Source organism: Sminthopsis crassicaudata, chromosome 5 (assembly GCF_048593235.1).
Source record: "Sminthopsis crassicaudata isolate SCR6 chromosome 5, ASM4859323v1, whole genome shotgun sequence".
NCBI classification, from domain to species: Eukaryota; Metazoa; Chordata; class Mammalia; order Dasyuromorphia; family Dasyuridae; genus Sminthopsis; species Sminthopsis crassicaudata.
The window spans coordinates 204,901,844-204,917,755 of record NC_133621.1 but is presented as its reverse complement, the minus strand read 5'-3'; the positions used below and the strand labels follow the sequence as shown (position 1 = coordinate 204,917,755).

Sequence of the window (15,912 nt, the reverse complement as noted above, 5' to 3'; positions counted from 1 at the left end):
TATTTTGAAAATAAAATGCTATTATTTAAAAAAAAAAAAAGAAAAGAAAGTAGCAATAAACAAGTTGCTGAAAGAAGTTACAAAATTTTGCCTCTAAGAACCAGCACAAATAGTATAATTCACAGTTCAAAATGAAATATCGTTCATGGTAGAACCGAAAAGGACAAATCATTTGTCTCTCATCCTTCATTTTGTAGATAAGGAAACTAAAACCAGTTGTTCTTTGTCCAAGGTCATATACCCAGTGAGAAAAAGAATGGGAATTGTATCTCTGTATCTTTTATGTACTAGAAGAATTGTACTTTTTGACCAAAAAAAAAAAAAAAAAAAAAAATGACGGTTAATCTCTTATCATTTTTCATTATAATCAAGCTATTTTTCCCCAAAGAAAATTTGGCAGAAACAGTAAGAAAATACAAACTCATCAAGATGAGAACAAATCATCAGAATTTTAAAAGTGGTATATGAAATGAGTAGCATAAAGTAATCTCTCCCACCAAAACAAAAGTTGTATGAGCACATTCTAAGAAATGTTTTTCCTTACTTTGTAATCTCCACAAGATTCATACTATCCTCACAACAGTGATACAGTGAAATAGATTTTTTCATACACTTTCAGAAGGTTATTGTGAATGTCAAGCTCACACATGAGTCACTAAAAGCACCCAGAATCCTAAAGCCAACAAGTATGTAAGAGCTGTCTAGAAGCAGGTACTTTAGATTTAAAATTAACTTCAGAGTACTATGTGGATTCTTTATTAACAGGCATTTTAATCCCTTATGTACTTTTGGCAAGATGGTACAAGAAGAAAAGGGATGAAGATCAAAGGAAAGAGAGAGACAGGGAAAGAGACAGTGATAGAAAGAAGAGACAGACTTTATGCTCTATGAATTTTGTGTGCCATAGAATTAAGTTTAGGGACTCCTAGTTTTAAAAATCACTTAGATTTCTAGGATCAAACTTAGGTTATAGATGACATAGTAGATAGAATTTTGGACTTGGAATCAAGGAAGTTCTGATTTCAGATCTTGCCTTGGCCACTTCATAATGGAATGATCCTAGGCAAGGCACTTAACCTCTGTCAGCCTCAGTTTTTTCTTCTGTAAAATAAGAAGACACAATAGCATCCATCTAATGGAACTATTTTGAGTATCAAATAAGATAACATGTTTGAAGTGCCTTGAAAATCTTAAATAGTAACTACTACCACTATTACTAGTAATAATACTATAGCTTCTAGAATTATAAACTATTGTTACTAACTACTGATACCATTACTACTAGCATTAGTCCTATTAATAATAGTTTTATTTCAAACTATGACTAACGTAGTAATAGTAATAGTTATTCTTTTCACATTTGTGATTTCCACTATTGTGGTTTTGACACATCAGCATAAGAAATTAAGTGGGAATTTTGGGAGAGTTTTTTTTGAAGCTGAAGATGAAAAGAAAAAAAAGTATTTTCCCCTAACTTTGACCTACATATAGCTTATGACCAAATACTTAACTCAAATTTTACAATAAGGTACTGAAAGTACTGCATAAAAGAAAAAAATTTACACTTTTTCTCTGGTATGAAGAGAAGGCCCAAAAATTTTACACTAATTTTCCAAATTCAGTGGGCACTGCACTCCTAATCCCCACCATGTGCATGGGATAAATGTAGTACCACTAGTATTAATACTGTTACTAGTAATTGCAACAATGGTCATCACTACTATTAGTAGTTTGAAAAAAACCTACTATTAATAGTACTAGTTTATAGTATTAGCATTAGTACTGGTCCTAGTACTAGTATTAATACTAGTAGTAGCACTAGTTTTTAGTACTGTGCTACTAGTGATATTTCTACTGCTATTGCTACTCTATTGCTATTGCTGCTGTTATAGAGAAAAGGAATGAACATATACATTAACATACTCTATTTTAAATTAGATACAATGAAGTAAAGCTACTTGTAACACCACTACTCTGGAAGATGTATTTAATTTAAGCAGGAGGGGTTCTGTATCTTTTTGTGTTATGGACCCTATTAGTTGTATGTCAAACATAAAAAACAAAGACTGTGCTCAGAGTAAAATTTTTAAATGCACAAAACAGATTTTTTTTTCTTATTTAAATTCATGATTTCTTGGTAATCGATCACAGGACCAATTTTTGGGATCAAAGAAACCAGCTTAAGAGACGCTGATTTAGAGGTCTGAGTTCTCTTGATAGGGGAAAATGCTCTACAAATAAGATACTTATTAAAAAATTGAGGTGATATTGTTCAAATAATAGAAACAAGGTTAAAGAAATTTGTGTCCATCACTTTTTTTTCCAAGTGACTATTCTTCAACTTGAAAAACTTTAAGAAGTCAAACAGTAAGTCCAATAATAGTTCTTCTAAGATGACCTTTCGAAGGTCAAGTGAAAAGTAGAGAACATTTGGACTTCATTCATAACTTGGGTTACTCCTCTGCTTCCATTTCCTTTATATGTACTTTCAGAATTTTGAAAAAGAATGGAATGAAATGTTTTGGGCCCACTTATCCACTGAAATGGACAAATGAAATAGAAATAATGTATTGTTCACAGAAAAGATTTATAGAAACAAAAATGCTTCATTAGCACATTCCATCCAGTGTTAATCTTTTATTCTCACCACAATCCACAAATTTTCATAATTCACACCCTGATTTTTTTTAAATGGATTTTTAAAGTCCATCTCTCCTTCCCCCCAAAATCAAATTATTTTATTTCATTAACACAAACTGAAACCATACCACACCTTTTTTTTTTTTTTTTTTTTTTTTTTTTTTTTTTAAACCATGCATTTCTTGACCATACTTCCTCAAGCAGTCTCTCTAAATGGGAGTTGAGGGTCAGGATACATATAAAATATTTTGCAACTACTGATAATCATACTTTCACATCACACATTGTAATGTTTTGTAATCAAAGATGAAGATAGATATGTGAAAATAAGTACCCAGTGACCAAAATATAGGATCAAAGATTTAGAAGCTGGAAGGGACCTTAGAATTATTTCATCCAACATCCTCCTACTGTGGAGGAAACTGAAGATGAAAGAATTAAATGATTCAACTAAAATCATAAAGACTAAGTGGCAAAGTTGAGATTTGAACCCAAGCCCTTTCGATAAAAAGGGAAGTATTCAGAACTCCAAAATACAATTAAGTTTTGGTTTTTTTGTTTATTTCTTATATTAAGCTGGTCACAATTTCCCTTATTAATAAAATGATCTTGTTATTGCTTTGATAGTTCACATCAATTAACACTGAATTTTACATGGATTCTTCAGGACAAGTATAATTATGCCTGTTTTAAAGATGAAGAAATTGAAGTTTAAAGACTAATAATAACAGTTAATTCTTTTCTGTAATACTTGAAGATTTGCAAAAGGCTTTATTCAATAATATTGAAGTATTTTGTATAACCTCACATGGAATTTCTCAGTGGAGGTGTGTGTGGAGGAAAGGGAGAATCTGGAACTCAAAATTTTAAAAACAAATGTAAAAAAAAATTATTTTACATGTAACTGCAGGGAAATATGTGTATATATACATGTGTGTGTGTATGTGTGTGTGTATGTATAATATTATATTTTCCTCCCTCCCCACAGTAACCAACCTGTGAGGTAGGTATAAAATGATTCCCATTTTATAAATCTGGGGAAACTGAGGCAAATATTAGAGTCACATAGCCAATAAGTGTCTGAAACTGAATTTGATATCAGGTTCCATTCTAATTCTAACGAGGGGAGAGAACATGCTTTGGATTCAAAATTATGTACAGACAATTTCAAAGGAAAGCCCTGGCAGTGGGAGGATGGGGGAGGGTTAATGATTTTAGATAGGACAGTTACACACACATGCACAACACACAGGATTATTTAGATCATTCTGTCAGATGAATGGAGGATAAAATGTAAGGAAATGTGCATATTCTTTGATCCAACAGTGTCTCTATTGGCCCTGTATCCCAAAGAATATAAAAAAAGGGAAAGGGACCCATATGTGCAAAAATGTTTGTGGCAATCCTTTTTGTAGTGGCAAGAAACTGGAAACTGAGTGGATGCCCATCAGTAGGGGAATGACTGAATAAATTTTGGTATATGAATGTTATGGAATATTATTGTTCTATAAGAAATGATCAACAGGTTGATTATAGAAAGGCCTGGAGGGACTTACCTGAACTGATGCTAAGAGAAGTGAGTAGAACCAAGAAAACATTATACATAGAAACAAGATTATATGATAATGAATTCAGATGGACCTGGTTCTTTTCAACAGTGAGGAAATTTGGGCCAGTTCCAATAGACTTTGATGGAGAACGTCATCTGCACCCAGAGAGAGGACTAAGAAGACTGAATATGAATCACAACATAGTATTTTCACTTTTTTTTGTTTTTGTTTGCTTTTTGTTGCCTTTTTCATTTTTTTTTCCTTTTTGATCTAATTTTTCTTGTGCAGGATGATAAATGTGGAAATATGTGTAAAAGAATTCCACAACTTTAACCTATATTGGATTGTTTGCTGTCTAGGGGAAGGGGGAAGGGGAAAGGAAGGAGAGAAATTTGTAACAGGTTTTTGCAGGGATGGATGTTGGGATTATCTTTGCATGTGTTTTGAAAATAAAAAGCTATTTTTTTTAAATGTAAGGAGAGATTGTAATGTGAGTCTCCTCACAGACTCTCAGTCATTCTGCCCCAAATCTCAGGCTATCATACTACCCTTCCCTCTTGATCATCAGAGCAATTGATAAGGATAAAAGATCTTATGTCTTAGAATATCATCCCACCCCAATCTATTAGAATATCAAATACTTTCCCCAAAAGAATCAGATAACCTTCCTATGTCCTTTCCATTATGTCATCTCCATCTGCTCCCCATTAAATCACTGTTTCTGTCTTCCTATAAAGAATCTCTATACCCCACATTGGGGACTGAATACTTGGAGATGAGAGTCTGATCCAGTCAATTGATTTACTCTCCCATAAATTAAATTGTTATAACTCTCTAACCTCTATCTTGCCTCAGTTTCTCCAGCACTACAAGGCAGAGAAACCAACCAAAGGCTTATTAAAATCCTTTCTCTCATTAGTATAAGGTAATGAAGTCCTGCATTATTAGGATGCAAGGTAGTGAGGAGAGGAGACATTTATGAAATACTGGAAAAGTAGTCATGACAGAATTTGGCAATAGATTAAATGTAGGAGATGAGAGGAATAGAGAATGACCAAGAGTTTGTAAGGATGGAGGTGTACTCAACACTCATTGGGAAGTTTGGCAGAAAGGTAATATTCTCTTTTGGACATGTTATTTTTGAGACATGTTTGAGAAGTCTAACAAAGAAGTTGGAGTATTGAGACAAATTAGGAAAGAAGTTAGAGCTGAATAAATAGAAATTATAATTGAATTCAAGGAATCTGATCAACCAGTCAGATAGAGAGAGAAGAGGTCTGTTGGAGTCCAGCAAATAACCAAGAGTGTTAATGAGTATCCAAGGCCAGGTGGAAGATAGGCTTTGCAGTCTCCATTTATTAATCTGAGAGCCAGCATTTATACACTTTTTAGATTAGTGTTACAAAATTACTAGCTACCTTCCTTACAATTCTTTCCAGGACATTTCCTTAACCAAGAAGCTTATCAACACAGAATTGTAAATAGCATAGTTGTGATACTCATCAACAGAACCGTAAATAGTTGTAATATTTATCGATACAGAGCAGAAATTATCGTACTAACGTATTTATCTCAATACATTCATTGTATAGTTAAAATGCCTAGTACCTGTCACAGGCATTCTCCATCAAGATTATCCTGAATTTACCAAGTATGTCTTAGATTCACTGTATAGTTAAAATGCCATGTTCCTGTCACATGCATTCTGCATCAAGATTATCCTGAATTTACCAAGTATGTCTTAGATTCACTGTATAGTTAAAATGCCATGTTCCTGTCACATGCATTCTGCATCAAGATTATCCTGAATTTACCAAGTTATGTATTTACAGTTAGAGAGATGGTGAGCCAATATGGTTTGAATAGTTTGCCCTAAGGGAGAGTAGGCCTCAAGTAATACCTGGACTAGACTTCTGTTGTTCATGGATGTATTGACTCTCTACAGAGGTCCAAAGACATTGTTATAGATCAATGTTATTTAGTATCTTGATATATTTAATAATTATTACATTATTTATATATAATATTTTTATGTTGATATGAATTATTATTAAAAATAAAAAGGATTGGAAAAAATAGGTTAGAAATAGGTTCTCTTTGCATACATTGTAATCACCCTATTTGTTTCAAGCAAAGATCATAGCTTACTTAGCTTGCTCTTCCTCTCAGAGCTAAGTACATAGTAGGTACTCAGGAAATGTTGGCTGGATTTGTTAAATGTCTTCCATTTTCCATAAAGTGAGGACTTGAACCAAGTTTCCTTTTTAGTTCTAACAGTTTATGATTCCAGAAGTTTGAGGAAAGAGTATTCTATACTCTGAGTCCCTTGCATTGCCCTCCTACCTCAATAGTCTTGACATTGAGAATTTTGGAACTAGCTCCATATACTAATTATTCAGTTCATGAATAATGAAGAAAAAGTACTTTCCTAGGTAAGATTTTGATCAACCTGTTGGAGATAGCTGGTGGCTTACTAATTAGGGCACTTGGCCTGAAGTAAGAAGATCTGAGTTCAAATCAGGCCTCAGACACTCACTAGCTAGGTGATTAGGAAAGACTCTACTCCGTTTGCCTCAGTTTCCTCATCTAAAAAATGAGCTAGAGAAGCAAACAGAAAATCATTCCAGTATCTTCCCCCCCCCAAAAAAAAAAAAAAAAATCAAACCAAACCCAAATGAAGTCACAAAGAACAGGATACAACTGAAGAACTTACTCAAGAAAAAAATCGCACTTTTCTAGGACTGTTGTGAGCATCAAATAAATAATAATTGTATAATACCTCAATACCTCAACACAATGCCTGGCACAAAGTAACTGCTATATAAAAGTTAGCTATCCAGGATGATTTCAGAAAAGCCTGAAAAGACTTACATGAACTGATGCTAAATGAAGTGAGCAGAACCAAGAGAATATCCTGCACAGTAACAACGACTGAGCCAATCAATTATTATGGACTTGGCTCTTTTCAATAATGTGGCAATTCCAATAAATTTGTGATGGAATATGCCATCTGCATTTCAAAGAGAACTATGGAGATTGAATGTGGATTAAAACATAGTTTTTTTCACCATTTTTTGTTGTTTGCCTTCTCCCCCCCTTTCTCAAGTTTTTTTGTTCTTTTTTTAATTTGGGTTTTTTTCATGCATAGCATGATGAATATGAAAATATATTTAGAAGAACTGCACATGTTTAAACTATATTAGACTGAAATTTGGAACACAAGGTTTTGCAAAGGTGAATGTTAAAAACCATCTTTGTATTTGGAAAAATAAAAGACTTAAAAAAATAAAAATTAGCTATCACTTAAGGCATCAGTTTCTTAAATTATAAAATGGGGATAATAATAGTACCCAGTTCCCAGGTTTATTGTGAGGATCAAATGAGATAATATTTGTAAAAAGCATTTAGCACAGTATCTGGCACAAAGAAGGTATTTAATTAATAAATATTTATTCCCTTCCCTCTTCAGAGGAAAGTATAGGATCCTACTTTGACTCAACATGAGGTTTGGGGTGAGGGGAAATACTATCACAAAGGCCTACTCATAGTCTGATAGAAGTAATAAACAGTCCTTGAGCTCCTGAGGAAAGGAAATAATTCAGAAATTTTAAATCTTGAGGTTTGGTTTATTTAAGAGTATTTAAGTTGTCTCAAAGATTTTTAAACAGTTTGAATTGTTATAAAACACCTAATAACTTAAGGGATTATCATGAATGTGAAGTACATGATTAGAGAGGAATGTTTAAATATGTAAAATTTCACATCACCACATTATCAGAGGTTTTTTCATAAATTCCAGTGCTAAAAGATTCTTCTAAAGCCAGATTCTAACTAATATGGAATAATTAACTAGAGATTAAAAAAGAACTAGGTTCACTTAACCCCTGGAGCCTCAGTTTTTCCATTTATTAAGTGGGATAAAATGGCTATAGTACCTGCCTCACAGATCAAATGATTTTAGTAAGTTTATTAAGTTTCTACTATATATGCCAGGCACTGAACTTAGTGCTTATAAATGTCCTTAAAACATTGTAAATATTATTGGCAATCTCGTTATCAGCATTATTCTTCACATATATTGCACATTGGACTATACATGATGGTATATGTGACCAAATATTTAACCCAAACTTTACAGTTAGGTACATTATATATGGTATATAAAGAAAAAATTCAGGTTTTTTTTTTTTCTTGGAGGCCCAACTTATTTCAGAGTGCTTGCTGCCTAGGAGAGAGGAGAGAAATTAGAGGGAGAAAAATTTGGAACATAAGGTTTTTGCAAAAGTGAATGTTGAAAACTATTTTTACATGTATTTGAAAAAACATTTTTTTTCTATAATTATTTTAAAAATTTTTTATTAAAGCTTCTTATTTAAATAACATATGCATGGGTAATTTTTCAAGGTTAACCCTTGTAAAATCTTATGTTCCAAATTTTCCCCTCCTTCCCCCTACCCCCTCCCCTAGATGGCAGGGAATCCACTATGTTAAATATGTTAAAATATATGTTAAATCCCATATACGGATATATATATATATATGGTTATTTTGCTGCACAAGAAAAAATCAGATCCAGAAGGCAAAAAATACTGAGAATAAAAACAAAATGCAAGCAAACCACAATAAAGAGAATGAAAATGCTATGGTATGATGCACACTCAGTCTCCCACCATCCTCTCTCTGGGTGTAAATGGCTCTTTTCATCACAATTACTGGAATTGATCTGAATCACCTCATTGTTGGAAAGAGCCATGTCCATCATGATTGATGGATAGAATTGATCAATATATAATCTTCTTGTTGCCATGTACTTTATCTCTAGTATTAAGGGAAAGCAAAAAAAAATTTATGTGGATTTTCAGATCAACGGGAGCAGGGAGGGAGGAGGCAACCTGCAAATTTTATAAAGTCTAACTATACATACACACATATGCATACATATATCTATGAAATGTTGTGAATTTAGTGCCTTTCTCCAACTCCTGGCTCATCACTTTAATGAGATTCTATTCATAGATTTGTCTGACTTTCTAAGCTAACAGAATTTCAAATTACAAAGTACAATTACTTTATTTGATAGGCGACATGATATTCTATCCATTTTCCAGATTAAGGGAACTGAATCTCTGAGAAGTCAATTGACTTCTTTATGATCTACATAGCTAGGAAGTTATCTGTGCAGGGATTTGAACTTTGTCTCTCCAAGTCCAGTGAAACTTTATACATATCTTCCTGTCAGATGATATAATTTTTAGTATAGTAAAGTATTTACTTATTATAGTAAATTGCCTGGAACCACTGATAAGTTCATTGATTTGCCCAGCATGCTAAAGGCAGGATTTGAATCCATTCTGTTCACTAATTTTCCTTTATTTTTTGGGAGGAGGAAGAAGAGAATCAAGGTTGAGTGACTTTTCCAAGGTTAGTAAGTCTCTGAGAACAGATTTGTGACTCATGTCCTCCTGACTCCAAGGATGTCCTTTATTCCTTCTGCCACTTGGCTGCCCTAAAGATGAAGAAACTGAGATTCAGGGCGAATAAGGGAGTTACTTCCCAAGGTCACATGGATAATACACATTTGAGGAAATCAGATCCCTCAACTCCAGAGTCAGCACATATGTCATCACAATCTACTGGATGAGTTGACCCAGCCATACTACTACTGGGCTTATATCCCAAGGAAATACTAAAGAAGGGAAAGGGACCTGTATGTGCCAAAATGTTTGTGGCAGCCCTTTTCATAGTGGCCAGAAGCTGGAAGATGAATGGATGTCCATCAATTGGAGAGTGGTTGGGTAAATTGTGGTATATGAATGTTATGGAATACTATTGTTCTGTAAGAAATGACCAACAGGAGAAATACAGAGAGGCTTGGAGAGACTTACATCAACTGATGCTAAGTGAAATGAGCAGAACCAGAAGATCATTATACACTTCAACAATGACACTGTACGAGGATGTATTCTGATGGAAGTGGATATCTTCAACATAGAGAAGAGCTAATCCAATTCCAATTGATCAATGATGGACAGAATCAGCTACATCCAGAAAAGGAACACTGGGAACTGAGTGTAAACTGTTATTTTTACCTTCTGAATCCAATTCTTCCTGTGCAACAAGAAATTCGGTTCTACACACATATAATGCATCTAGAATATATTGTAATATATTTAACATGTATAAGACTGCTTGCCATCTGGGGGAGGGGGTTGGGGGAGGAAGGGAAAAAATCTGAACAGAAGTAAGTGCAAGGGATAATGTTGTAAAAAATTACCCATGCATATGTACTGTCAAAAAAAAGTTATAATTATAAAATTAAATAAAAATTAAATAAAACAAACAAAAAAAAAAAACAAAAGAAAAAAAAACAAACAAACAATCTACTGGATGAAAATCCATGGTTATTTTATTCCCAGTTTAAGGGACTTCTTTTGACTACAAATTAAATAATTGTATTAAATTATAATAGTATCCAGTTTGGTTCATTCTTAACCGTGCCATGCTATCCACTTGAATGTACATTGCTATGCATTCTTAACCTACATAGAATGCCAGTAAAAAACACTTAACCTAGTGTAAAGTATTAGCATGAAGGGACACTCATGTGAAAACTCAGGGACAACTTGGCAATTCCATCATCATTGCTATCGTTACTAATATTTATTTTTCCACAACAAAATGACTTGAGAAAAGGATCATGGATCTGGATTTTCTTTCTTTAACCACATTTGAAAGTGTCAGTTGTTTTTCCCTTTTACATGATAACCTTGTCCTATGACCAACCACAAGGATATATACAAGCCAAAAAAAGTGTGAATGTGGTTTGATGTCAAGCCAGTTATTAGAAGTGCCAGTTTACTAAAGGAAAGGAATCCCCAGCTTTTATCTCACACTCACACCAGTACTTTTCTATTGAAAACAAAACAAAAACCCCAAGTTTTTTTCATTACTTCAAAAACAAATAGCACTGGTTAATCCTTGCTAATGTTCCCTTTTGTAGTCAAAAAAGTTTGGAGTATTTTTATGGTTATTTAAGCTCTGGAGTTGGGGGAGAGGGAAAAGATTTAATCAGTCAAATGGTTTCTTAGGAATCCAACTATCATAATTTCATACTATGCTAGAGAATAATCCCAACATAGATTATTTGATAACAATGCTACTGAAACAAGCAGCTAACAATAAACAATATGTTTAACAAGATAAGTTTATCTTTAAAAATGTTTGTAGAATTATAAGACTCTCAAATGCAAAAAATCCAAATACAAATTGTATGCATCTAGAATTTAAAGCTAACAGGGACCTTAACTCCAAATCTCTCATTTTATATATAAAGAACTGAAGTCCAGCACTCAGATGACAAGTAACAGAAGCAAGCCTGGCAGGTAGGTGGCGCAGTAGATATAGTGCAGGCCCTGTGGCAAGAGAAACTGAGTTCAAATTCAGTCTCTGGCTTACTAGCTATGACCCTGAGAAAGTTCATTAAATCCACTTTGCCTCTGTAAAATGAACTGGAATAGGAAATGGAAAACCACTCCAATATCACTGCCAAGAAAACCCCTCCTAGGGGTATAGAGTCAGATGCCACAATAAGCAAAAGCAGAATTTGAACCCAGGTTTTCGATTCTAAATCTAAGGTTTATTCTGCTATACCATATCTTCCTCTACAGCGTAAAGAACTCATGAAAAAAAATTTTAATAAGAAATTTGGTTTTAACATTAAACTATGGCTATCTTTTATTCTTAGGGTAATTAAGAGCATTAATTGGGTTAAAGCCTATTATTATTTAATACAATTATCTGATTTGTAGTCAAGGGAAATTTCTTTTTTTTTTTAATTAATTTTATAATTATAACTTTTTTTTAGACAGTACATATACATGGGTAATTTTTTTTTTTACAACATTATCCCTTGCACTCCCTTCTGATCCCAATTTTCCCCTCCTTCCCTCCACCCCCTCCCCTAGATGGCAGACATTCTCATACAAGTTAAATATGTTATAGTACATCCCGGATACAATATATGTGTGCAGAACCGAATTTTTTGGGAAATTTGTTGAGAGACCTGGATTCAAATCCTGCATCAGATATGTAATGTCCATATGATTAAGGCAAGTAAATCCTTTAACTCCCAGCAACTCAGTAACTAGGTGGCATATTTATTAATAGAATACTGCCTTGGGTTAAGGGGAACCAGAGTTCAGATCTAGCTGTGTGACCCTGGGCAAGTCACTTAGCCCTGACTGTCAAAAAAAAAAAAAAAAAAAAAAAAAAAAAAAAAAAGAACTACCAGATGGCCTCTGAGATTCTTTCCAGTTCTAGTTCAGTGTTGCCTTTAACTTCAAAACCTTGGTCAGTCTTTGGTCACTCTTGGTCACTCTTTGTGATGATCAAATTTCCCTTACGTTGATCCCATAGAATTAAGGATGTTAACTTACTGAAAGTCTGTTTCGAAAACAGATCTGTGGAAAGAGCACCATTTTGGAGTTAGAACTCACTTTTCCACTATGGGATTTTAAGTGAGTTAACCTTCATTAAGTTTGGGTTTTCTTATTTATAAAATGAGGGAGTTGGAATAGATAGCTTGAATTCTCTTCCAGCTTTGTCAGTAATCCTGACAGAAAAAAGCAAAACTCCCCAAACTCTATAAACGCAAGGTACAGATCATTATGTGGCCCTTGCCTTTATAAATAGGCTATTTTAAAAACAGAATTTGTGGAGCACTTTGTCGCTATAACTTCCCATCCAGCTTCCTTGAATAATTTTTAGGACATCAGTCTAATTAAGCAATAGAAACAGGAAGACTGCTGACATTAATTAATCTAATACTCTAAATTTAAACAAGAACTGAAACATCCTTTTCATAGTAAGTTAACATCAAGGGTTCCATTAAAATAAGCCAACGGAAACAGAAAAGAAAATTTATATTCTACTCAGAGAATTTCCGCAAAAGAACTCGAGGCATTCCGATTAGAACGGGAGCGGTAAAAGGTACTGACACTAACTGAGCTGCTAACATCTTTCCCCTAGACAAGGAGCTAGGAACATTTTACAAGTTAATACAAACAAATATTTTCATTTGCATATTTATTCTCATATTGAACAAGACCAATCCCCCCCCCCCTTTTTGACGAGGGTGGGCAAGGTTTGGAACGGAGAGAGTTTAAAAGAACGAGAGAGAAGGATGAGAACGAAGGATCCCTACCTGACACTGATTTCCCAATACTGTGTAAATAAGTTATAGAATCGTAGGTTTGGGCCACCTCCTTCAAAAAAGCTTCCATTGCATCTTGGTGATGATATTTGAAGTCCAACGCGGCCACCAAAGGTACCCAGAGTCCCACGCACAGGTACAAGGGAAGTTCCATGTTTTAGGATGAAATTGCTACAATGAATTTAAAAAAAAAAGTCAGTCTAGAAGAAACCGGGGAAGAGGGGAAAAGTTACTAGCCCTTTGCAAAGGGTTACGCGGGGAGCATCATTCCACAATTCCGTTCCGTTCAATTCAGATGGGGTCAATTCAGTTCAGTTGGGGTCAGTTCAATCTCATCGATCCAAATTCAGTTCAGTTCAATGAGCATTTAACCGCGACCTTCCTCCCAAGTTTGGTTCGAGAACATCCTCCCTCGGCGAGGGAGCGTGGGGAGCTTGCAGGCGCTGTCCCAGCAGTCTGGTGCTCCCGGACCCCCGCTGCCTCCCGCGGTGCCTCAACAGCTGCAGCAGCTGCGCCCTCAGCCCGGCTCCGGAGCTCGCCGCCCCGTGAGCAGCAGCTGCTCCGGGACACCTCTTGTAGCCCTGGGACTGGGCTCGTGGGCCGGCTGGCCCCGCCCCGCCGGCTCTGAGCGACGTCTCCATAGTCCAGTCAGGAGCTCCGCCGCCAGAAGCTGCTCCTCCCCCTTTCCTCAGTCCTTCCTCCTAGCACATCCCTCCTTTCTCGGGCCCGTGGGCGCCGGCTGTCTCACCTGTGCAAGTTTCTGCAGGAGCCGGGGGAGGAGGAGGAAAGGCAGCCGAAGGCTGTCGTGCACAAGCTGCCCGGCCCAGCCCTCCGCCCGGCTTGCGCCGTCCCGGACGCTCCGCGGAGATGGGGCCTCCTACGGGTTTTTTAAAAGTGCGTGTTTTTGCCGGCACGGATTGTGGACCTCGCAAGCCCCACCGCCATCATCCTCTCTGCTTCTAGTGACTGGTGGGGACAGGAGCGGGGGCGGGGGGGACCGAACTTGGGTGGGGGCTCCATGAACTCAACCAGCTTCCCAGTGACTCGTGAAAACATCAGCGCATGTTCCTGACTTACTTTAAAAGTGGGCCGACGCAGTCGCTGTATCCAGAATTTCCTTCTATCTGTCTGTCTCCTAGAGGGAGCACGGATAAAACCCATGCTAGCGAATTACTGCAATCCGAGAGCCCGGTTCCGCTTCCCCAAGTTTCTTGGAAGTTTTTTTTAAGTCTAACCGAAACAAAAGTCCTCCCCTCCCCTCATCTCCTCGCCCCCCTTCTCAGTTGTATATTGTTGCACAGCCCAGCGTTATAAAATTCTGCGGGTAGGATTTAACAAACTAAGAAATCTTCCAAAGCTGCAAAACGTGATTAAATTAATTAAAAATTAATTTTCCCTTAATTTTGCTATAATCTATACACAAAATGCTTTGCACGTTTGGAAAGGTTTTTTTTTTTTTTTTTTTTTTAATTGGTAGCGCATGCCAAAGAACTAGTACTTGGGGAACTTTAGAGGAGAAGTTGAGTTAGTTCGTTCGCAGCTTTGGGAATTACCTGGAGAGTGCACGGTCTAGAAATGGGGATCCGGTAGGCGCATTCTCTGCATTCCGGGATTCTCCATTTGAATTTGAATAGCGCCAACCTATACTCTCCTCTTCCCCCACCCCTCACCCCTGCACTCAGACTCTTCACTTTTATTGAGCCACGTGGGGTGCGGAGACACCCTGAAGAGGAGGGAGGGTTGGGGTGTGGGGCTGCGAAAATACGTGGGTTCCACCCCCACCCCAATTTTGCACCTGAGCGGAGTAGTTTGGAAGTGAGGAAAGATAGTACCCAAAGTGACCGATCAGAAAGCCAAACATTGTATATGTGGGCCAGAGTGCACTAAGTAGAGATTCTCCTGGATTCGCAAGTAAGTTTGGCGAGACAGCCGGCTGGATCCCTCACAATTTAGTGTCAATTGCTTTAATGAGATCAGAACCATTTATTTAAGGGGAAGATCAGTGTTAGGTGGAGGCAAAAGGAAGGGGGGGGGGGGGGAACGACGAAGAAGAGATTCCGGCTTCCTTGCCCAGCAGGCGGATTACTCTCCATCCTTCTTATACGGACCCGGAGAGCCCTGACTCCTTGAAAGTTAGAGTCACAGATCATCTGGCAATGAGACTGCACCATAGGATGGCCCACAAGCAGGTTTTATAGGGAAATTTTAGTCAGGGACATTACTGGGATTTCTGCAGAAGAATTGTGCGACCTGGGGACAGAAGTCCAGTCAGACGAGGATGGACCCCAGTAGCTAAAAAGGACAAGTCGGGTTCAGAGGGATTGGAGAAAACAAAATGATTCAGGAAATTTATTAAGAATAGTGTGAGAGGTCTTCAAGTGATAATAAAGAGGAGGAATTGTGTAGGATTCATTGAGCGAAGACCCTCTCATGGGAATATGAGCTAATGATGATTTCAGACTTTATAATAACAAGTTGAGATATAGCTAATAAGCTGCAAGTGTTGAATTG

At 36.5% G+C, this 15,912-nt stretch overlaps 1 protein-coding gene across 1 annotated transcript in view; it reads right to left on the bottom strand.

Annotated features, from left to right (window-relative positions):
• Window positions 1-15,074, bottom strand: part of CPM (carboxypeptidase M) — a 67,007-nt gene extending 51,933 nt beyond the window's left edge. The window contains exons 1-2 of the mRNA XM_074269684.1: window positions 14,955-15,074; window positions 13,393-13,572 (exon numbers count right to left, since the gene is read on the bottom strand). Coding sequence (XP_074125785.1) covers window positions 13,393-13,555 — 163 coding nt within the window. The 5' untranslated portion in view covers window positions 13,556-13,572; window positions 14,955-15,074. The remainder of the gene's footprint in view (window positions 1-13,392; window positions 13,573-14,954) is intronic.
• Window positions 15,075-15,912: the final 838 nt, after the last annotated feature.